Below are 25,013 nucleotides of genomic sequence, written 5' to 3' on the forward strand. Positions count from 1 at the left end.
GCTGATTGATTTTTATTCCTATATATGATATAATCAAGTTCCAACTGCTTCCAATAAGTTACGAGCTTTAAAAATCACGTGATCTCACTGCTGATCGCCTTTTCTTTCTTTCCTATGCGGATTGGTTGATCAAGTTAATTTTATGTATATAATATAGTCAAGTTGTAACTGTTTTCTCCAGTTTGATATCTGAAACTGTTTCTTCCTTTGACATTTCGATCTGTTTATCATCATTACTCTAGGCTATATGACTGAGAATGTCTTATTATAGCATTGTAAAGTTATTTTCCATCCCCTTTATTTTATTGTATTGTATGAGTTGCAGATACATCCTCAAGCAATGCCAATGCATTTACGGAAACTTCAAATTCTAATATTGGATTGCATGGAAAAAAGTGCAAAAAAGTTTATGAGTGCAATATATGCAATAAAGGATTTCCCTGCCGTTCAGCATTGGAAACACATGAAAGAATTCATACAGGAGAAAAACCATTTAAATGTGACCTGTGTAGGACGAGCTTTTCTCGATTATACCATTTGAATAGACATCAAAAACTGCACACAGGTGAGAAACCGTTTAAATGCGATGTATGTCACAAGAGCTTTTCTCGGCAGTACAGTTTAAATGTACATCAAAGGCGGCACACAGGTGATAAACCTTTTAAATGTGATATGTGCAATAAGTTTTTTTCTCAATCAAGCTGTTTGAATAAGCACAAAAGAGTGCATACAGACGAGAAAGCGTCATCGAATATTGCATACAAGGGAAAAGCCGTTTTAATAGGATGATGCAGGAAGAGCTTCTCTAAATCAGATCATTTTAATAAACATCAAACACTGCATACAGGTGAGAAACCGTATAAATGTGATCCATGCGAGAGAGAAATTTTAATGAAATTCACTGTAAACAGTCATATAATAACCCATTCTAGTAAGAACCATACTAGTCTATAGCAACAATAAAAATCTCTTACAGGATAGTAGTTTTTATTAACGGTTTCAAGTTTTATAAGGACTTTTACAAAACTATAAAAGGCTATCATTCTTTAAAAAGACATTTTTTCAAATTCATTTATCCTTCTACCTTATTCCTTTTTTCTCTTTCTTTCTATCACTCTCTCTCTCTATACTCTTCTCCTAATTTTTTTAATTATTTCCTATTTTTATCAGCTTATTAGAAAAGGTATTTTTTTTTATTGTATTAGCATAACTAATCTAGGGTCTCGGCTAAGGAGAGATATAAAAAGACCTCTAAACCCATTATTGAATAAAGATCTAGACCAGGTAACATATTATGGGACTGAATCCGGCTAATGGCAAATGTTGGCTATTTAGAATCAGACAGTTTGAGGTAAACTTGACCTGATCTCCATGGGAATTTTTATACATGAAAACTTATTAATTAGAAAAAAAATATTTCGTGTTTATACAATCCAAATTTTAGTAAGCAATAAAAACTTTCTTGAATAGCCAATATGAACAGAAACTGATATGAACATATAGCCAATATGAACAGAAACTGATATGTACATATAAACAATATGAATAGAAAACTTCCTTGAATAACCAATATGAACAGAAACTGATATGAACATATAGCCAATATGAACAGAAACTGATATGAACATATAAACAATATGAACAGAAAACTTTCTTGAATAGCCAATATGAACAGAAAACTTTCTTGAATAGCCAATATGAACAGAAACTGAAGACTCCTTTGGTTAGCTGAAGTTGGCAGAATTAATGTGGTGACCGCGTAGAACCTGTCAGGCATGGACATTATCTTAAAAATAACAATTAAGAAGCGGTATAACCTTTATAGGAATTTTATTTAACAAGATATTCTGGAGCTAACCAACCTTTTTTTTTAATTTACGAATGGATTATACCATATACCTGGAAAAATATGTTGCGGTTGAACCTATGTTGATTTTTGTAAGACTAGTTTAGTGAGTACAAACGCTACCATAAACGTTAGAAACAAATAGGTGCTATCTAACCACGATTTTTTGATGGTAGTGAGTCCAAACACTACCATAAAAGTTAGAAACAAATAGGTACTATCCAACCAAGATTTATTATCAATATTTCAAAGCATCGAAATTTTAGCCAGAAAAACAAGGCAAAACTACGATAGACGTCCAAATCTTTAATATAACAAAAAAAAAGATGAAGAGGATAAAATGCTCAAGAAAAAAGGATGGGAAGAATGCAAAGTCTTGAAAGGGTAATGAATAACAATTGAAGAAAACATATCTCTGTTGAAATTTTAAAAAGTTCGAGCACTTTGCAATGGAATTTTGTATTTAGTTTTCCTTAATGATTTCGGCATCATCATTCAAAAGTAGCAATGTTAACTTGCAATGGTGAATATTAATTAAATCTTGATTATTAATTCTGAATAGCAACATATATAGCAACCAATAAACACAAAAAGGTGTGTTTTATTTTACAGTAAATGACAATCATTTTAAGGATGTTTTGACAGCAATGGACTAAAACTTTGTAAAATGAAGTGTAGTGTAGAAATCTGCCTGCAAAAAAGCAACCAAAATGAGACAATTCTCAAGCATATAACATTAATATCACCCGCTCAAGTAAATATTTGTAAGAACATCTTAGTCAGAATAATTTAAAAAGGAAGTTTAGTTTTCTTATTTGATCTAATCAATTCATCTAATCAATTCAAGGCTGTGCCTCTGTAAGAAAAATTTGAAGTGCATTAAATTGTCTAAATAAATGAAAGTATTCAAATTCAAACCATTTTGTAGCTGGATTCAAAAAATTGAATCTAAATATCTGATATTACTAAAGAATGTGTAAGGTTGTTGGTAGAAAAAAAGGTGCAAAATTGGATTATTTTTTTGTATAGGAATATGTGTTTTCAGGTCCATAACTGAGACACCGGTATAATTGGGGTTATTTAGAGTTTAAACTCACAGGCACCCAACTAGAAAAAAAAACTCTGGATATTTCACTGGTTTTGAAGCGTTCTCACCCCTCAACTGTCCTTGCTTCTGATCTGTTTTAATTGTACCCGTCTTCTGATTGTGTCACTGGCTTGTTTAGTCTTAATCGCGTTTGAAGTGTAATAGATTGCTTTATGTGCTTGCTAGGAAATGTTTTTTTTTCTAATATTCATTGTAAGAATATATTTTGAAATATATCTACGATTTTAACTATTATCTTTTTTCTTCAATTGAGTTACAGACCATTGAGTATTTTTATTTTTAGCTCTGTCTGATACAACTGTTATTATGTTTATCTGATTAAAATATTTTTGCTACAAGATTGCTGTGTATATTGGACACGAGTCTTCTAGCTCCCTCATAAAAAATTCAGCTTGGTTGCCTCACCATGGCAAAAGGATGGCAAAAGCACTGCCAACCTAACCATGAGGGTCGCCTTCAAATTCGCTACCCATGTATTCTACTAAATGGTTTATTTGTTTTAAAGTCATTAATTAGTTCTTTTAACTTGTGAAACAATTTGTTCGTTATTTTGGAATAATTGAAAACTTGAATGCTGACAAAAAACTGTACACTTCAATTTATTATATGTACAATGTTTTTTTTTTCCATAGATTCTTTGTATATCCTTTCAATGAATAAGCAGAATTCACCTTATTCAGTTGTGTGACATCTAAAAAGGCTTCTGAAGACCAAAAGTATTATTTTCGAACAGCTTAAACATCGTCCTGGCGTAGCGAAACTACTTAGCATCATTTCAACTTATTGTTACTCCAAATGGAAAAATAATCGATCAGCCTCCCACGCTCATGTTGGCTTAATGGGTGAAGAGACGTACAAAACTATATCACAGATGGCCCTGAAATTTACCTACAAAATTTAGGGCCAATTTGTTTGACAAAACGACCTGATTAAGAAAAATACAATATTACTTATTCCAAATATATTCACCCATAATCGCCTAATTTGGGGTTCACATAGGAAGCAAAAGGGCCTAGTTATTGCCTTAGACAGTCAGAACCCCAGTATAAAAAAAAATGAAAATCTACTGGTCTGTGTAGGCCGCAAAAATAAACAGCCATAAAATAATTTTTGTGTGGCTTGAATTTGCATCCATAATTTTCTGGTGCAAGATTGCACCGGGAATAAGAATAACCCTTCCTACCAAAAAATAACGTATGTTTATTTGATCTATGTTTTGATTAAAAGGTCCCAGTGCGCACGCACAAAAAAAATTGATTCCTCCGTAAAGGGGCCTTTAATAGTCTAGAAAGGCTTTCCCGAGTGACTAGAAACTTATAAACGTTATTTTCTAGGTGAGGCAGACTCTAAGGTGTGAAAATTTCTAAATGGGGGCTCAAATCTCCTCTTGTGTCCCCAGCGTTAGGGTTTGTTTCTTTTACTCGAGTTAAAGACCTCAATTTTGAGAATACCCTAGTTACAATGAGCAGTAATCGTGTTTAGCTGTCATCTAGTAATCGATAGGATAAATACGAAACGTCTACACAAAGCCAATCTTTACTAAAGTAAGAAAAAAAAACATAGATTCCCTTAGCTATGTTATCAAGCAAAGCAAACAGTTTGGTCTTTACCTTTTAGATTCCATTCGTTTTACTCAAGCTCCTCTGTCGTTGGCTATGTTGAAAATTTCCACAGCTATGCCGAAACATATCAGCTGGGCCAATGAAAAATATGTTTTTAGTTTTCCCACGCGCGTTTTAGACAATAAAATCAAAGATTTGATGGGTATTCTTCTGCATAATTTTCTGGAAAAGTGTAAAAAGGGAAGCTTTGAATAGATTGGGATGGAAGAGGACTGAGCTTAGCTGTGTTGGCTTCAGGTGGCTTGGTGCTGCAGTAATTTGTTAGTAGTAGAAGTATTATTTCGTTCAGAATAGTAGAAAGGCCGAATAATTATACCTTTCGAGATACCATGATCCTCATGGAAATAGGTCTAAGTTATAAAATTTGCCCGTTGCTTATGTAGCCTATTATAGGGAAGTATACATACATTTTTGAGCGGGGAAGCATTTTCTGCTAGTGAAATTTTTCATGGGGATAACTTCCCATAAGAGGTAAGTATCTAGGGGGTAAATTCCTCATGAGAAATTTTACACCAAATGAATTTTCTAGAATTCTTATACGAAGTTTTATCGTAAAGAGCGGGACGTTGAGGGTGGGACAATCCCTTTCATATGCAGAATTTTTTCTGTTGTTCCTAAGTTTTAAAACTTAAAAGGAAGATATACTATCATCCACAAGTTGTCAACCCAGGTCTTACTAGGTTTTATGTCTCATTTGAATCTCTTTAATTGCATCTTCAAGAAAGATCATTGGCAGGTGGTCAGAATTCCTTGATGTGGCTGAATTGGCGCAATGGATGTTTCCTAAATTTGTGTAGATATATTTGTTATATGGTTTTAAGATATATTAAATTTGTTTTAAGCATCTGAAATCCATTTATGTAAGCATCTTCACCTAAAAGCAGCCCAGTCTTCAAATGACAGCTAGATTTTTCAATCTGAACAGGGGCGGATCCAAGGAGGGCACGGAGTAGCACTCCCTATGACATGGTGTAGGATTTGTGGTTGGGACTGCTTGCTCTGGTTTGGGTCTGGACGAAAGTAATTTTTCTTTGTAATTGACTTAATAGTTGAGTTTTCCATAAATTTTTCAATATTAAGACTGTTTCTTTTTGCAAACAAGTTTGAAACAAGACTTTAGTCACTTTGTGCTGTGTTTGTTAGGTTTTACTTTTGTCGTATACCGCCAAAAAGTATTTAATTAAATTTAAGTTTATCAACGGAATCTGTTCGTATTACCGCAAAATCCAACTGTGAGGCGAAAATCTTCATTTGGTAATAACAAGGAGGAGAAATCTAAAATCCTAACTTCTTTAGGCTGTTAAAATGATATTTCGGGATTGTGCTGTCACAACGGGCCTGAAGAGCAAAATATTTACTTCTTTTTACTGTCAAAATTTGTTTTCGAGTCTTGCAATTGCACTGAGGCAAAGAAATTGATAGGCTTATCATTACTTTTTTGGCAGCCTGTTTTGGTTTTTTGGGTTCGCTTTTTTATGTGAAGAGGGGTGGCTTTTACAATATAGCCTAGTAGTTTTTAGGGATTTGTATAATAAAAAGTAAATGTATGAGAATTAAAAACTATTAATTTTAGTTTTGAATTTTTGTGAGGAAATTATGGCCACTTTACTGCCTATTTTCATCCAGTTAAAGTTGTTGTAGAGAAAATACGCTCGGCTTTCGCCCTGTGCGTCACCAAACAATAATTAAACTGAAATCATAGAAACGAAAAGAACATATAAATCAAATAAATCAAATCATCTTCTCTTCTCACCACACTCTTGTGACTGGGAGAAAAAAAAAAAAAAAAAAAAAAAAAAAAAAAAAAAAAAAAAAAAAAAAAAAAAAAACCAATAAAATCAAATGAAATTACAACCAGTTGAAAATCTTTGTTGAAGACACAAACACTCCCAATGCCTCCAATATTTTTAACTCCTTATCTTTAGTAACACGAGTGAAACCTAAAACGAGAGGAGTGGACGTCTTCAGGCCCAATGATTCAATTTTTCTGATCAGAATATTTCTCTCAGATGTGAAACGAGGGCATTCTGAGAGAATGTGATCTATTGTTTCATCAATATTTACACACCTATAAAAAGGGCATGACTTGCTATCTGTAAGATGATATAGTGCTTGACGAGATCTGGTCATTGCATGACCAGTTCTCAGACGGAAAATAGAGTTTGCAATTTTCCTATTTGGGTGGATAAGGTAATGTGGGATATAATGCCCCTCAAAAGACAAAACATAAATATTTGTTGTTGCAATACATGTGTTATTAATTCTAAGAGAACTTGCAGCAGAGGTTATTAACTTTGAAGTTTCATTTACAGTGAGAGCAACCTTCCAAGTAATTGGGTGGTGGATAGCCTGTTTTGCAATAGTGTCAGCAATTTCATTTCCCTTAATCCTTATGTGAGAAGGAACCCAGACCATTTTCAGTTGAAGACCATCAGAAGACATTATTTTCTGAATCTTCCCCTGTAGATGAACAATAATTGGAATAACTTTTCCTTGCCTCTTTTTTAGATCAGAAAGAACACTTTTAGAGTCAGAAAAGATAACAAATGCGCCTGATCCTACTTCCAGCACTGTATCCAAAGCTTTTTGGAGAGCAAGACATTCTGCATGGAAAATGGAGATTCCATCTGAAACTCTAATCCCAACTGATGAACCACTCCACTCAGAAAAAATGCCTATGGATGCCTTCCCATCATTTGAGATAGATCCATCAGTAAATATCTTTTTCCAATTATAAAATTCAACCATTTTAGCTAGTGTAAGTTGATGAAGGATTAGACTATTCATTTTATTCTTAGGACAATCCATGTCAGGGATTTTTATATCTATAACATTATCAATGCTATTAGGAGGGTTGGGAGATATCTGGGTCTGACAAGAAAAGATTAAGTTTTCAGGAACACCTATAGGCTACCATTCAGCAAGGAGACCAACTTGAAAATGGCTGGACTACTATATGTCTTCCGATTTTCATAGAGAAATGTATGATTTATGAGACACTCCTTGAGAACATGGAGGTTTTGGTTAGTATTTACTTTCATAAAGTAATTAGAAGAAAGTTTCAAGAATCTTTCTTCTAAAGAAGGTATATTAACCTCATTGAACAGAGCTGCAATAGGAGTACTTTTTAGTGCACCAGTGATTAATCTCAGGCCATGGTGAACTATTGATTTAATTTTAGAAATTAACTTTTTTGAAGCTGAGTATTACACAGGGAGACAATATTCAATCTTTCCGTATATTATAGATGTGAATAGTTTTCGAAGACCATCTCGGCTAGCTCCCCACTTTTGCCCAGCAACAGCACGCATAAAATTCAGTCGTTTTTCAAGTGCATCACAAAGATAAGAGATCTGATCATTCTAATTTAACTTACTATCCAGCCACATACCAAGAAATTTTACATTCCTGGCAAAATGAATGTGTTGTTTATATAGAGTCAGATTAATTGAGGGACAATCTTGCCTAGGGTCAATTTTCCTAGAAAAAACCATGCCAGTGCTCTGGGATAGAAAAAAACATTTTTTTTGTATTAAGCCATATTGATAGTTTATCAATTGCTCCCTGGAGCTTGGGTTGACAAGCTTCAGGAGAGGAGCCTTCAGTCCAAAGGGCTAAGTCATCTGCATATAAGGCAAACTTTATTGAGGGCATATCAGCCAAAATAATATCATTAATCAGTATGTTGAAAAGAAGAGGACTCAAAACTCCTCCTGGAGGAACACCTAATGAGACTGTACTAGCAGAGGAGCATATAGATCCAACTCTGGTTTTAATAGTCCTATTAAAAAGCACTGCCCTGCACCACTTCCAGAAATTATTTCCTACATTAAATTTATGAGCCTGTCTAAGGATTGCCAAGGGGTCCAATGTATCATAAGCCTTCTTAATATCAAAGAAGACTGCAGAAACAACTCTCTTTCTTTTAAAAGCTTTCTTAATGTCATGATCAAGTTGAATTAGGTTATCAAGGGTTGATCTACCTTTCCGAAAACCTGCTTGTTCAGCGATAAGAGAATTATCAATAAGGGGTTCAAATCTCAGCTTAATCATTTTCTCATAGAGTTTAGCGATGCATGAGGTTAAGGCAATTGGGCGGTATGAAGCTGGGTCAGAACGATCCCCTTTACCTTTATATATTGGGACTAGAATAGAAGACTTCCAATCAGATGGGACAGAGCCACTTTCCCAACATCTGTTAAACAAGTAAAGAAGAGGGACCAAGAAAGTCGGTGGAAGAGCTCTAAGCATCTTATTGTGGACCAAATCTTCACCCATTGCTGAGTCATTTAGAGACTGTATTGTAGAAGTTAGCAAATCCATATCAAAATCTTTGTCAAGATTAGTGACAGACCCTGGGGGAAACTGAGCTTCCATAAACATAGAGTTATTATATGTACTACTATTTGAAGATTGACCTGCGAAATAACTATTCAAAGACTCTGCCACTTCATATGGCTTGTACATAAGTGAACCATCATTGGACTTAATCTCTAGAATAGACTGTTCACTATGCTGATAACCTGCAAATTCTCTGAAATTTTTCCAAAGTGTTTTAGAAGGAGTTGACTGATTAAACTGATTTTCACAAATATCTTCCCAAGCTGCTTTTCTTTCAGCTAGGACATGTTTCTTAAAAGTACTTTTCAGCCTTTCTCATTTCAATTTTTTTGTAAAGGTTGCTTTTATCTGAAAGCCAGATTTTTCTAGCATTACACTTATTTTGTTTTAGTGATTCTAAATTATTATTCCAAAAGTGTACATTTTTTTTCCTATTTTTTACTAGTTGTGTTTGGAGTTTAAAAAATAAATTTGAAGCATCAATGATGCTTTTAGGGATATTTTCATTTAAAACATCAATATCATTAATTAGAGCTGGTACCATACTCCCCAATTTAAGTGCCCATGGTTTCCAATTATCCTCATTGAAAATCCATCTAGGAGCAATGTTAAATTTAGAGAGAACTGGTCTTTTTGACAGTTCTGTAATAAGTGGGTAATGCTGGCTGCCAAGATTGTCATGGAACCTGGACACCTTACTATAAGCAGATAGTCTGCTACCAACAAAACAAAGATCAATGGTTGAGTTTTTACCATTGGAAGAGTGCACATAAGTTTTTAAATTCTTAGGTGTGATTAGTGTGTGGGAAATCTGACTGATAGAGATTGAATCCAAGAACAACAATGATTGAGGGTCTCTAGGGTGGGTTGAGTCCCACAGGGGATGGTGAAGATTGAAATCTCCAAGTATTAGTTGGTTTGGGGAAAGATCTAATAATTTCTTGAAGGTTGGGTTATTGAAAGAAGAGGGTTTATTTATATAAATATTAACTACTGACAAGGGGGGAAGGTCATCCGTCTCAACCTTTATAACTAGTATTTCTATTGATGACTGGACATCAATATTGACAACAGAGCTAATCAAATCCTTTCTCACAAGAGTCAATAGGCCTCTACCTTTTTGAGAAGAGGAATTTAGGACCCTATCTTTTCTATGTGATGTATAATTTTTAACACTAAAATTTCTTCCAGGGGACAAATGGGATTCTTGGATGCAGACAATTTCTGGGGATTCAATGTCCAAAAACCTTTTTAACTCAACTAAACGATCAATGGGTAGACCTGTAGTGTTAAATTGAACTATTTTCATTCTAAACTGTTAGCTGTCTTTGATAATAAGGATTGTTTCCGTTTGTTTTTAGTTGCTTTCTGTTTTGAGATAGGTGAGAGAGCACTTGCATTTCTTTTTAGGAATTGATTTTTTGCTGGAGAAGGTTTTTTTGAGATTTCTGATGTTGGTTTTACAGGTGAAGTAGAGATTGGGACAGAGTCTATTTTCATCCAGTTAAAGATCTGAATTATATGACATATGCTCTTCGTGAAACATTAAAATAAAGGCGAAACTCTTTAGCACTTTAGACCATTTCCACTACCTACCTATGTCGAGGTTCCCATTGAATTGCGGGTATTTCTTTGTTCACAAGTTTATCGATGCAACCCATTATGTGCCCCCCCCCTAAAGAAAATCCTGAATCAACAATTTTCTCTCATAAATCCAATTTAAAATAACACATTTCAAAACATTAAACTGTCTAATAACGAGACAAAGAGCCTGAGTCATAGACCTCAGCAAAGAATGTCTAAACAGGTCTTTTGGAAGTGTCCAAGATAAAGCAAGACTCTTATCTCAGATTGTGCATTATTCCGTAATATCTTTGTCAATAAGAGAAACGTATGTCCTAGTATTAGCTGAACTGATAGCTATTACTAAATTCGAAAATAGGTAGCGCTGTATAAGCAAAATTATTCAAATTAAAGACCTACTTAATTCTAACTGTGAAAAAATATAGTTTCTAGGTAGTATAATAGAGTAGTTTTAGTAGATTAAATGTCAAAAAGTGCACAGAGTGATCAAAGTGTTCCAGAACTGGTCGTCTTACCTCTACGTTTCCTAAATTTAGAAAAAAACATTGTTATGGCTCAGAATTCTACTCAAATAACAGTAGGCTATAACAGTCTACTCAAAAAATCCTTTTTGAGAGGATTTTTTGGTTAAGATCATATCACCTCTTTTCCTTTGGTATGTCAGTGTTGCTTCAGATGATGTAGTCTTTCTTCATATGGAAATTTATTCATGCTGCTAAGCATCTTAGTGGCATGATGCTGGACATCCTCAAGTAACTTCTTATCTTTTTTGAAAAAAAGGGGCTGCCAATGACATTCCAACCTTCAAATGTGGTTGTACAAATGCCTTATATAACTTCATAAAAACTTTTGGGTGTTGGCTAGAGATGGTTCTTTTTATGATTCAAAGGGATTTATTTGCAGAAGATGAAACAGACTTAGCATGGCTGCTAAACTTTAATTGGTGATCAACACAAATTAAAGTTTATTGGATCTTTGCTGTTTGTTTAGAGAGACTTCCCAAAAATGGTTGCCATATTAAGCTTTGAACAGAGATCATTTGATTAGAAGTTTGATTGCTATTTTGAAGAATCAAATGTGATCAGAGGCTAACCAGTCCTCCACCATGCCCTCTTTTTTCAAAATGTATCCAATTGAAATTTTGAGATAGCTATTGCATTCATAGGCTATGCTTCTGGGGTGGACAAAATTCTCTACATCCCCTAGGATAAGGTCTATAAGTCTACCCTCTCCACACCTTTTTTCCCTCAGATCAAAATATTGAGATAGCCATTTTGTTCTATATAGTTCAGAGATTAAATAAGCACCAACTTATATATTAACAGATTATTCAGATAGCTAAGAAATAAACTTACCACTAGCATCATCCTGAATCCAAATTTAACATTCATTTCTGTGTACTCATTGCTTATATAATAGCACTTGAGAATTTTGATTGTGAATGATACAAACATGACACAAGAAACTGGTCAAGCAACTTCTTTTTACCACATAATTAGCTTTGGCTTGTTTGGAAAATAAATTGTGGCTATATTTTAATTCAGTATTTAGTTGATATTTTGGTTTGGTCAGGTTAGACTAGCTTAGGTTGTGCATTTAGCTTAGGCTAAGAAACTGGTCAAGCAACTTCTTTGTACTACATAATTAGCTTTGGCTTGTTTGGAAAATAAATTGTAGCTATATTTTAATTCAGTATTTAGTTGGTATTTTGGTTTGATCAGGTTAGATTAGCTTAGGTTATGTATTTAATATATGCTATGCTTTACCCCTCCCCCCTTGTTTGCAAATATATAGCCTAAATTTGTTTCTAAACTATCATATTTCAATCAAAATTTGTTTGGTTTTATTAGCATTAATTGAAGTTCACTTCCAGAGTGTTTATTATATAACCAATAAGTACACATTTCTGTTGCAAATGAACTTTACCCCCACCTCTACAATTACCAATTTAGGGTATATAGTTGCACATTAGGGAGAGGGGGAGGTAAAATTCATTTCTAATGCAAATGAATGTTACATTTAAGATATAGAGGTTAGTTGAAACTTTGCTCCTACCCCTAATGTGCAAATATATACTCTAAATTGGTATGTAAAGAGGTGAGGTTAAGTAATATATTAATATTTGAATCAGTTAAAATAATAGTTACCATTCCTAAATCAGTTGCTAGTGGTAATTTTTTTCCTACAATTTTTTTTAAACATTTCTAAACTTTTTGCTACTATTGGCTATTTTGAGCACCTTTAAAGAATCAAAATTTAAGTTTCCTGGCTGCAATTATTGTATTTAGAAAAAGCATAAAAAGGCATAGAGTGATGCATTTACTTTCCTCATAGCTAGCTCAAGTTTTTCAAGTTCACAAATAATTTACTAAACAAAATTACTATAAATCACACACTATCTTTGACTGCAGGAAAGCCCAAATGGGCCTTTGAAGGCAGTCAAAGTGATTTCATACTTCAAATCAACTTCATCTGTACTACTTGAAAAAAAAAAAAAAACTGAAAGAGGGGAAAAAACAAACAAACAAAAATGCTGTCATCTCACAACTTCCAATCACTATAACTAACACTTGTTTCTTTTTTTTTCAATGCTGGTCAGTCAAGAAGTGTTTCTTCAGCTGTGCCTTGAATTGGGGTAGACTTACCACACCTTGAATCCCCCCAGGAATTGAATTTCAAATGGTAGGACCCATATGCTTTATTGTAAAACCTGAATGTGTAGTATTTTGCTCTTGGCTTGCCTACACTTCTGCATTTCTTGGATCATATTTGTGATAAAAAGCATTCCTTTTAAATAAGTCAGAAAACACCTTTGGGCCAATATTGTTCAAACACTGATATACAAACGTTCAAATCTGGTAATCTTTAATTTGTCCTATGTTTAAAATACCAAACTTTCAAAAAATAGATTCAGTACTAACAACGCCTCTTTCATACTCTCCTATAGCTTGCAAAGCCTTGTTTTGTTGTATCTGTAGTTTTTTGAAAAAAAAAGGAAAAGAAAGACAAAAAATTGAAAGGAAAGTCAAAATTTACTGTCAACACAGACTAGCTCAAATTATACATTCTCAATAAATTTTCCATAGCTCTTCTGTCTGTCACCTAAATTGCAGCTTGGAGCAATCTAGGGATTTTTGCTTGTAGAGCTCTAGATTTGACAATTTGAGTAGAATTCAGGATTCCCAGGGACACTCAGCATTCAGTCTTATTTGAAGATGTAATAATAATCATGAAAACCGTCAAATAGTTGTCATAAATTTGACCACTGTCTTACTCAAAGGACCTTAGAATTTTGTTACCAATTATTTTTCGTCAGTTTTACATGTTCAGTGAAGTTTGAATAGAGGTACTTATGTTTTGACAATGCTTGTTGCTGTCTGTGAAAAAAAAATGGCAAGGTTACTAAAAGATACTCTAAAGAAATTAATCCTTTGATAGAAGTCAATATCTATGTTTCAGTTTGGCTGAAGTAACATTTTTAGTTGGCCTGGTCAGACAACAATTTTCAACACTTGGAAAACATTTTGACAATATAACATTTGTTGCCATTTTAATTTAATTTTATCAAGAAAAATCCTATGTGGCTACATTTCAGAAGAGATCAGATGTATTGGTGCTGATCCCAATATATTTTGCAAAAAATAACAAAGTAATGACAGTTTGAACATTACATAGCTGAAAAATAATTGGGAGCTCCTTTTGTGTCAAATGCAGAACACTAGTTGAATTGAATGTTCTTTTCTTATCTGGGTGTATTGAATATAATGTCCAAGTTTTGCATTGTCAAATTATAACGACGGCTTCAAGAGATGGCACTCCAAGTCCCATGTAAACATTGTTGTCCTGTTTTAAAGGTAAATTTTGGTTGCACTGTTGAATCATTGGTGTCTTTACCCTACATTTGCGGATTGAAGTCACATATGACAATAAACTAAAGTTAAAATTGTAATTAGGATGTTTCTAAACACTTAATAATAGGTGGCATTCATTTTTTTTTACTCTTCAGTTTATATTACAACTTGCATGGAAGGAAATTCCTCCTGTGCTAAGTATAATTTTTAGGGTACTAATGTAACTGAAGTCTAAGAAATTAACAAGGTAAATAAATGTGTCAAATTTGGGGTTTGATTCCCATTGAAGTTAGTATTTCTGGCTTTTATAAGTCAATGATTAGAATTGCACTTATTTAGGGTGCTATTGTTGCAGCTGTTTTAACAAGCATTTGTTTCCTGTTTGTATTTCCTCCAATAAGTCATAGAGACAAGATAGGAGTTTTAAAAGAAACCATCTAGTTAAAAATACTAATTTTTTTCCCTTAAAATATCAAAGGAAATGATTTATTTTAACTTAACCCATTTAAAGTCATTATCATTGGAAAAAATATGCAAGTTTAGAGAAAAGCAAGAGATCATACTAAAGAATTGTATTGTTGAATTTAGTTTTTCTGAAAATCCTAATAGTATCTTTTATTTTGCATTGCATTTGTACAAGTAACGATTTTTTTTAGATAATCTTGCTTTTACAAACACCAGTATTTACCATCTGAACTGGTGTTATTGTTCTTTTGCAAAATTGTTTCAGAAAGCAATTATCTCACTTTAGTACAAAAAGGAAGGATTACAAGTGTTGTTAGACTCTTGTAATGTTGGGTCTTTTATCCCCACTGCTGTTAAACCCTCTTTTCCCCTAAAACCTTACCTTTAATTCCTGTTTACTTGATTTAGGCCAAAAGTTTAGCTTGTTTTACATAGTAATATATTTTTCATGAATCCGAAATTTCAAAATAGATGGTTTTTTCTTCTTAAGGATAAGTAATAAATATGATGATCCAAAAACTCTTCAACTTTTTCTGAAAATAGCCCCTTGAGCTCTATTTTCAATAAGATTTTCTTCAGTTTAAACTTTTGTTATTGTTACCCCTGCTGTGCAGTAAAAGTTAAATAGCTCATAAAATCCAAAAATAATAGACAGAACCCAAATTTTAGGTGTCATTCTAAAAGTATTACTGTAGGAAATCTGAAAGAGCCTCTTTGCAATCATAAGTACAAAAAATAGGCTGGAACATCCAAGGGTGTATTGATTTGGTCTGAGTCATATAAACTATTTCATAACAAAAAGAAAAAGAGTTGCTATTCCCATTTTTAGGAAATTTCAAATCTTAAGTCAAATACTGTCCTCTGTTAAAAATTTACAATGTTCTATACCAAAGAAAGCTATTTACCTGTACTTACAGTAAAGTTTAGCTTTGGAATATTATTCCCTTCCAAGAATTTGGTTATTTTTTCTAAGGCATTTTCTTTATCCACCTAGGCTTAAAATATATTTATCTTTATGTAGCCTACATCAATGATAATAAATCGAATCATGTCTTGACTTGCTGAGCACATAAAAATCTAGCTAACCATTTTTTTTTTTACCAAAAATGTCTACAGACCATGTTTTGATTCAAGACTGGCCAATTTTTCTCGTGATTGTGTCTGCATTAATAGTTTTGAGAAGGTATAGTCTCTTAACAATTCTGTGAGTCAGCTATATGATAAGGCAACTTTCTTCTCTGATTAATTAAATGACCAAAAATATAATTATAAACCTTCTCAGCTTTTCCACTAAAAAAATTACTTGGTTTTTGTATAGTGGTTTTAATAAAATAGCTAAAATGTAATGATCATATTACAATAAGTAGGTATGAGTCTATAGCGGGCAGGTTAAATATAAGAGTCTTTAGTGGTGCAAAGACAAACTAAACTAGCTAATGTTGATTTAAGAATTTTTGCAAGTTTTGAATGCATATTGTTCAGCATTCAAAGAGACAGAATTATTACCAAGCTAGGTATATTTTAAATTGAAAAGGAATGTTAAAATTTTGAAAGAAAAATACAAGCATTGAGTTGCTTTTTAATTTCTAATTGTAGAGTACTTTGTTAATTTTCACCTCTAGTGCCTATACAGTTTGTGATTTGGAATACTTATTTATATGTTTAAATCAATTTCAGCAAGTTTGTGTCATTCAAGGATTTAGTCACTATTTCTGAAATGGAGCAAAACGAATTTTGTTTAAAGTGGAATAACTACCTGGATCTATTTCACAGAGCGTTTTTATCTCTATTAGACAGTGAACATTTTACAGATGTCACCCTATCATGTGACAGTCAAAGCGTCAAATGTCACAGACTTGTTCTTTCATCTTGTAGTTCCTACTTTGAAACACTTCTTCTAGGGATTTCACACCCTCATCCTATTATTATCCTAAAAGATGTGAAATTTCATGATCTGATAGCTTTGGTGAAATTTATGTATACAGGTGAAGTGAACGTTCCACAAGCTCAAGCTAGTTCATTAATAAAAGTGGCAGAAATGCTTAAAGTTAAAGGTCTTGCTTATCCCAATGAGACAGTTAACCAGATACAAAAACCTAGCTATCTTGTTCAACTTCAAAACAGAGTTGCTACAACCTCTGAAAGCAATTTCTTGGCTCAAGATCCTTCCAGTAATATAGAACTTCCTCTAGTAGATACCTCAAACCATAACTTGGTATACGGTCCTGCTAAAACTAGTTCCTCTGTTCATCAAAGAGATATTGCTGCATGTAACTCAGTGGTAAGTTTTTTCTATTTTTTTTATTGAAGTAAAGTTTATTCAAAATCAAGTGACCAAAGTATGGCTTTATATTTTATTTCTCTAAGGATTTAGGCTAGGTTGTAGCCAAAGGCTAACCTGACACATGTGTGTAATATTTAGACTATGAATCTCCATCCCCACCTTGGAAATACCTTTGCCAAGAAATTTTGTAACTTAACAATTAAAAAGTACTAAGCACTAGGTTTTATTTTGCTGTTAAGATTTTGTTCTTTGATCTAACTTTTTTTTCTCACATTCTGTTTTTTTTTAGTTCAAAGTGCCAATAGGCTATCATTGTAATCCCAGATCTGCTCAGATCATTGCCAAAACTGCTTTATTTTTTTTCTTACAAGACAATGATAGAAGAAATTAGTAGTATTTAAATCAAAGTCCTTAGACCTCTTTTTTGAATAAAATGAGCATTTATATATTGATTTAAGTGTCATTAATTGGTTTTTCTTCTATCTTTCTATTTCTATTTCTTCTATTAAAGTTTTTTTTTCTCACAAGATATACTTATGTTTACTGGAAAAAAGCATTGCCAAAAGTCTTTATATATGATCTGTTTAAACTTTTTGCAGAAAACAAACAAATCCAGAACACTTGTTCAAAATAAATCCAATATAAAAAGCCCTCTTCTTGTGCTCCTGATTTTTTAATTTAGCTAACCTTCATAAGTTTGCAGTGTCAACTCTTTGGAGACTGTCTTCAGTTCAGGAATTTATTATATTCTATAGTTCACTGGTGTGGCCTTTTTCCAATCCTGTTAGAGATATACCAGAAGATCTCTCGACCACATAGGTTAGAATTCCCAGGAAACTACATTTTCAGGTCATTGTTCCCCTTGTTCATTTAAGATGGGAACTAGGCCTTAATTATTTTGTATACAGAGGCTCATGGCCATGTGTAACTTTTGTTGTTGTTATAATGTATTTTAAAAAGCTTTTTAATTTCACACCATTGAACATGCTAAGATAAGGATTAGACTAAATTGTCTATTCATTTCTTTGTGTGAAATATGGCCTTGAAAATTTGATCTAGCACAGATTCACATGAAGTATTTCCCGGGAATGACTATCTTCATCCATAGTACAAAATTTGAAAAAGATATTCATATTATATATATTTTAATAAAAAATGATATACCAGAATAGGTCTGTACTCTCCTGATGACGTTCAAGTAAGGACTTTAGAAAGTAACCTCAATTTTGTCTTAATGTTTGGTAAAATTCTTCTATCAATCTGTAAAATATCTACTTTGGATAAAAGAATAAATTTGGCCTGGGATGGATGATAGATTATCTATCAACAAGTGAAAAACACTATTTTTATACATGTGCAAAAATTCTGACAGTCCTATGTCAGCTGTGCCTCTCACCGAGACTATCTGTCTTGGCTTTATTCCAATTAGCCATGACTCAAGTTTTTCATCACAGTCCACCAGGTTGTTTTAATTCAAAACCAACAATGATAACAATTATGTTATCCTTTTTGATGTTGATTTTATTTGGATTTTTTTTTAGCTAGTCAAAGACGAATTTGCTGTGGGTATTGACAAAGGATGGAGCTGTAGTCAGTTTGAAGATGAAGGAGAACATTTTCATTATGGCAATGAAAAAGTACGCAATTGTTTTCTTTTATTACTTTTTAGTTATTTTTAAAGCCCATGATTGATCATAGTGGTAGTTCTTTTTCGATTTTTAGATAAGCAAAAATAATAGGTAGGATTACTTTAAATGTATATCTTGTTTGTAAAAAAAAAATTATTCTACTTTCCAAAAAAGTAAAAATTACATTTTATATTTACAAAATATTTATTTAGTGAAAAGGTATTTAGTTGTAGCTGCAAATAATCAAGATTGCTGAAGTACCCTTTTCAAGTGGGTTTTTCCAGTAGTTAAATCCCATAAGCCATGAACAATCTTAGTTGCCCACTTGTCTGCAAGTCCTGTGGACATAAAAAGTTTTTGAATACTGTTTTGGTCTCTAATATCCTTCAAATGGCACACAGAATTAATAGACTATCTGAGTTAACCTTAATAGATTTTAAATCTGCCTCAGTTCTAACATAAGGTGATAGACTATCATGAAAAAAGGAAAGTAATCTTTATTATACAACTCTGAAAAAGTTGTGTCTACCTTGCCTCTTAAGGCGACTATTTGTCTTGGCTTTACTCAAATTAGACTCACTTTGTCCCTGATCTTGATCACTTTGACCAAATTTTTCACTACCAAGCATTACTTTTGACCAATTTATTACCTACACTACCCACAGCCTAGTAGGGAACAAACTACAAATCATGACAACCTAAAATTTATAAACGCTTTTTAAAAGAAAACTGGCAAGTTAGAAAAAAATGCCATTTTTGTTGGTTCATGAATGGCAACTATCATCTAAATAAGTCTTAATAGTAAAATGTTGTTTGAAAACAGTAGCCTGAAAGCCTCTAAACATGTAATTGGATTAAATCAGAAAAAAGACACCATAGGAATTTTAATGGCTAAAAACTCACAAACTCGGGGATTGAACAACAAGGAATATCACTTTTTGGCATGGGTAGTGTTGATACGGGCTCTTTTGCATCTTTTTATTTTTCTTCATCATTACTGATGGGGCACTAGAACACCATAGAGGACTATTTAAGGAGTCATTGGAAAGAAAATTGCTATGTCTGGGTCCCCTTGTAATTACCAAAACATTATGCTTAAAATAAAACCAAATTTTTGACCAAAAAATTGCATCTTCGTATAAAAGAAAATTGATGACATCATAATCACTGGTTACAACCATAAATGACATTGCAGTGGAACTATATGATGACACTTGTTGCAACTGGGGTTTGTTATCTAGTATTTCTAGCCAATCTAGTTAAAGAATTTTTCCTGTGATATATAATCACAGTATTAGTAAAATCACAGTATAATCATAGGTTGTATCATAGTAGTGGCTCATGGTTCATAGTGACCCAAAATTTAATTAATGTAGTTACAAAAAACTGGCAAATGAGGACAAAATCCCCATTTCTAGCTGATTCTTGAATAGTGATCAAACAGTTCGTGGTAACGAACTGTAGTAAGAAACGATCCGGCTCAATAGTAACCAAAACTCTAAAAAATTGAATTTTGATATCAATAGCTACATCAAAAGAATCGCATTTTAATGCTGATTTTAAATATATAAGTTTCATCAAGTTTAGTCTTAGCCATCAAAAGTTACGAGCCTGAGAAAATTTGCCTTATTTAGGAAAATAGGAGGAAACACCCCCTAAAAGTCGTAGGATCTTAACGAAAATGACACCATCAGATTCAGCGTATCAGAGAACCCTACTGTAGAAGTTTCAAGCTCCTATCTACAAAAATGTGGAATTTTGCATTTTTTGCCAGAAACGGCTGCGTGTTTATTTGTTTGTTTTTTTTTTTGTTTTTTTTTCCCAGGGGTCATCGTATCGACCAAGTGGTCCTAGAATGTCGCAAAAGGGTTCATTCTAACGGAAATGAAAAGTTCTAGTGCCCTTTTTAAGTGACCAAAAAAATTGGAGGGCATCTAGGCCCTCTCCCACGCTCATTTTTTTCCCAAAGTCAACGGATCAAAATTTTGAGATAGCCATTTTGTTTAGCATAGTCGAAAATCATAATAACTATGTTTTTGGGGATGACTTACTGCCCCACAGTCCCTGGGGGAGGGGTTGCAAGTTACAAACTTCTACCAGTGTTTACATATAATAATGGTTATTGGGAAGTGTACAGACGTTTTCAGGGGGATTTTTTGGTTTTGGGGGTAGGGATGAGGGAGGGGGCTATGTGGGAGGATCTTTCCTTGGAGAAATATGCCATGGGGGAAAAAATTCAATGAAAAGGTCGCAGGACGAATCTGGTCACGTTAGAAAAAAACGTCAAATTAAGAGCTTAATATACAATTCTGGGTGTTCGGAGCCTCTCTATTATGGAGTATAATTTGAAAATAACACAACTATACGAGCGATAAAACATATATACCACAGCCATAACTCAACTAACGAAAGAACTGCTAAGAGATAACACAACTATAAAGCAAAAACAGGTGAAAACTTACGGGAAAATAAACGAACTAAGAGGTGGAAGGGGCCCAGAGAAAAATTTAATCCTTTTTCAATTTTGAGCCTAACTTCCGCAAAAGAGTAATAATGTCAGAAGCCCCGAAATACCGAATTATTTTCTTTTCAAACAGTTCGTGGTAAGGAACTGTAGTAAGGGGCGACCCGGCTCAATGGTAAACGAAACTCTAAAAAACGGAATTTTGATGCTAAAAGATACATCAAAAGAATCGAATTTTTACGCTGATTCTAAATATATAAGTTTCAATTAATTTAGTCTTTGTCATCAAAAGTTACGAGCCTGAGAAAATTTGCCCTATTTTGGAAAAAAGGTGGAAACATCCCCTAAAAGTCATAGAATCTTAACGAAAATCACACTATCGCATTCGGTATATCAGAGAACTTTATAGCAAAAATTTCAAGCTCCTATCTAAAAAATGCGGAATTTTGTATTTTTTGCCAGAAGACAAATCACAGGTGCGTGTTTATTTGTTTGTTTGTTTTTTTTTGTTTTTTTTCCCAGGGGTCATCTTATCGACCAAGTGGTCATAGAATGTCGCGAGAGGGCTCATTCTAACGGAAATGAAAAGTTCTAGTGCCCTTTTTAAGTGACCAAAAAATTGGAGGGCAAATAGGCCCCCTCCCATGCTCATTTTTTTCAAAATTCAACAGATTAAAATTTTAAGAAAGCCATTTTGTTCAGCATAGTCAAAAACCATAATAACTATGTCTTTGGGAATGACTTACTCCCCCTCAATCCCTGAGGGAGGGGCTGCAAGTTACAAACTTTGACCAGTGTTTACATATAGTAATGGTTATTGGGAAGTGTACAGACGTTTTCATGGGGATTTTTTGGTTTGGGGGGTGGGGTTGATGGGAGAGGGCTTTGTGGGAGGATCTTTCCTTTGAGGAATATGTCATGGGGGAAGAAAAATTGAATGAAAAGGGCGCAGGATTTTCTAGCATTACTATAAAAAAAAAACAATGAAAAAAAACACATGAAAACGTTTTTTCAAATGAAAGTAAGGAATAGCATTGAAATTTAAAACGAACAGAGATTATTACGCATATGAGGGGTTTAAAAATACTTTAGCATAAAGAGCGAGGTATTTAGGAGGAGATAAATACCTCGCTCTTTATGCTAAAATATTTTTAGTGATTTCAACTATTTATTCTACGGCCTTTTTGATTCAGGGGTCATTCTTAAAGAATTGGGACAAAACTTACGATTTAGTGTAAAGAGCGAGGTATTAACGAGGGTACAAACCCCCTCGTACACATAATAAAAATATAAGAATATAAAAGTTTGTTACGTAAGTTAATTCTTAAGTTACGTATATTTTTTACTAATAAAAACGTTCGTTGAATATTAAAAGTTCTAGTAGCCTTTTTAAGTAACCGAAAAATTGGAGGGCAGGTAGGCCTCCTTCCCCACCCCTTATTTCTCAAAATCGTCTGATCAAAACTAAGAGAAAGCCATTTAGCCAAAAAAAAAAAAATAATATACTAATTTCATTTCAATAATTTATGTGCGGAGAGCCAAAATCAAACATGCATTAATTCAAAAACGTTCAGAAATTAAATAAAAAAAAACTAGTTTTTTTAACTGAAAGTAAGGAGGGACATTAAAACTTAAAACGAACAGAAATTACTCCGTATATGAAATGGGTTGTCCCCTCCGCAGTCCCACGCTCTTTACGCTAAAGTTTTTAATTGTTTTAAAAAGTAGAATTGTGGCAAAGAGTCAAACTTTAGCGTAAAGAGCGAGGGACTTCGGAGGGGACAACCCATTTCATATACGGAGTAATTTCTGTTCGTTTTAAGTTTTAATGTCGCTCCTTACTTTCAGTTAAAAAAACTAGTTTTTTTTATTTAATTAGTATTTAAATCCGTCTGAATAGCAAAATGTTATTTTGAGAACAAATTTAAGGGTATACTGAAAAATAGCCGGAAACTTCTAAAAATGGTGTTTGGTTGAAACAATTACCTATAAGAGAGATTCTCATCATTTTCCTCCCTCGTTAGCCAAGACTAAGTATTATGGTCTTGCCTCAAAAAAGTTAAATCGTTATGCTTGAACATGTATATTAGAATCTTGAATGGGTTTGCCTTCAGATTGACTCAGGGATAGCTCAAAGGACCAAGGCTAAGGGGAGGGGGGTGAGATCTCATCATTTAAACTACCCCTAGAAATGAGTTGTATCCAGCAATCCGTTCTGTAGCCTCATTAATGTTTTTCTCTTTTTTGTCATTGGTTTTACGACAAATAAAACTTTTAGCTCAAGGTTATTCATCAAAAAGTTCGTGGTAATGAACTGCAAGTAAGGAGTAAACAAGGCAAATAATTTTAAGCGGGTTGCTACTCCTAGTCTTATTATTGTGAATGTTTTATTTCTTTTTGTTTGGTATGCAAGGTGTTGGTGCTAACTGTCTTTGTACAAGTGAAAACTGTATATTCATTTTTCTCTCAACTTACGATGGCAAGTCTATAGACAATCTGACTATTCTTATTTTTATTAATATTTACAATGTTAATATTGATAATGATTTTTATTAACATTCTTATTGAAATTAGTTAACATGCTTATTGAATAAGATTATTTTAATAAACTTTTTTTTTGCTTAAAATTTTGCTTAAAGTGTGTACAAATAATAAAGAATAAGAATTTGAATAAATTCAAGATTAATCTAGTAAGCTAACAGACCTGTTCAAATCTATGTGCAAGTGTATTTGGCTCTTCAACTTGTTCAACTTTAAATTCTAAGTGTGTTCTTTTACTCTACTTAACGTAAAGGGACGTTTTGTGTATACTGGGCTCCTTAAAGCATTTTTTACCAAAAGAAGGGGAATAAATAGCTGCAAAAGCACGCATATCTACGCATTCTCTATTGGATATCCCCTCCCCTTTCTGTGTATGAATGAATTAAGTGTCTTTAATAAAATTAAGCACCTGCTTGATAAACCACTTCTGAGGTGAAAGGGAAACTTGTTTTAGTTCTTCTATGGATGCATTTGCCTCTTCCGTTTCTATGTTATCACCTTGTAGTTTTAGGGTTTGCTTTTCGATTTTTTCTTTTATTTAATAATAGCAATTAAATTAACATCAATAATAACATGATTGACCTTGCTCAAATATGTGTGATTATGTGTTTAAAATTCAAGTTTATCCCAATTCTAAAAATTTGTCCCCTTTCTGTATGTAATCTTTCTTCTTCTTTTTAAGTTCATTGGGAATAGGATCTTGGAAAATACAGAGAGAGTGCCAAACGCAAGCTTACATTTTTCAGGTTAGTCTTTCATCGTTTAATTAAAGAGTAAAGGAAAGCAATATACACTGCTTGTTCTTTCCCTTTTATATATATTTATTTTGATTAGAATTTAAACAATAAGAGTAACAACTTTTGCCTAAACCCAATAAATTCTTTTATGAATTAAATTTTAATCTTTTGTCTCTTGATTAGAATATGAAAAATAAGATTAATGATTTTTGCTTAAGCCCAATAAATTCTTTTATGAAACCTAATCTTTTAATTAAACAGGTTTCACTTAAAATGATTTTTTACTTAACCTTTTCACACGGTACCCAAAGGAAAACTGAGTTCCATAAGAATCAATATATCAATGTTATTCATACTTTTGATAAGAATTTATTGCACAATGTGGCCTAAGGCGGTTACGTTAAGCATTTATGATTTATAAATCATAATCGTTAATTATTATAATAATAATATGCACTTTGCGTCCTAAGAGGGATATTCTTTGTTTGAAAAAAAAAAATTATAATCATGTACTAATTTAGTGTCACTCAATAATCGATAGT

General features: G+C 33.1%; 2 protein-coding genes across 6 annotated transcripts in view; both read left to right on the forward strand.

The window, feature by feature from the left end:
• Positions 1 to 3,185, forward strand: part of LOC136036441 (zinc finger protein 221-like) — a 33,900-nt gene extending 30,715 nt beyond the window's left edge. Inside the window, exon 6 of the mRNA XM_065718684.1 lies at positions 326 to 3,185. Coding sequence (XP_065574756.1) covers positions 326 to 789 — 464 coding nt within the window. The 3' untranslated portion in view covers positions 790 to 3,185. The remainder of the gene's footprint in view (positions 1 to 325) is intronic.
• The window catches only part of LOC136036440 (zinc finger and SCAN domain-containing protein 20-like), a 113,145-nt gene that overhangs the window by 30,835 nt on the left and 57,297 nt on the right, over positions 1 to 25,013 (forward strand). For 2 of the 5 annotated variants that reach the window (XM_065718679.1, XM_065718676.1), the window contains exons 1-5: positions 10,883 to 10,933; positions 13,101 to 13,183; positions 16,495 to 17,098; positions 18,643 to 18,738; positions 24,417 to 24,480. In XM_065718679.1, the coding sequence (XP_065574751.1) occupies positions 16,535 to 17,098; positions 18,643 to 18,738; positions 24,417 to 24,480 (724 nt within the window). In that variant the 5' untranslated portion in view covers positions 10,883 to 10,933; positions 13,101 to 13,183; positions 16,495 to 16,534. Of the gene's footprint in view, positions 1 to 10,872; positions 10,934 to 13,100; positions 13,184 to 16,494; positions 17,099 to 18,642; positions 18,739 to 24,416; positions 24,481 to 25,013 lie in introns of those variants that run through there. The other 3 variants (XM_065718677.1, XM_065718678.1, XM_065718680.1) reach the window with 3 other exon arrangements.

Source organism: Artemia franciscana, chromosome 15 (assembly GCF_032884065.1).
Source record: "Artemia franciscana chromosome 15, ASM3288406v1, whole genome shotgun sequence".
Taxonomy (NCBI): Eukaryota; Metazoa; Arthropoda; class Branchiopoda; order Anostraca; family Artemiidae; genus Artemia; species Artemia franciscana.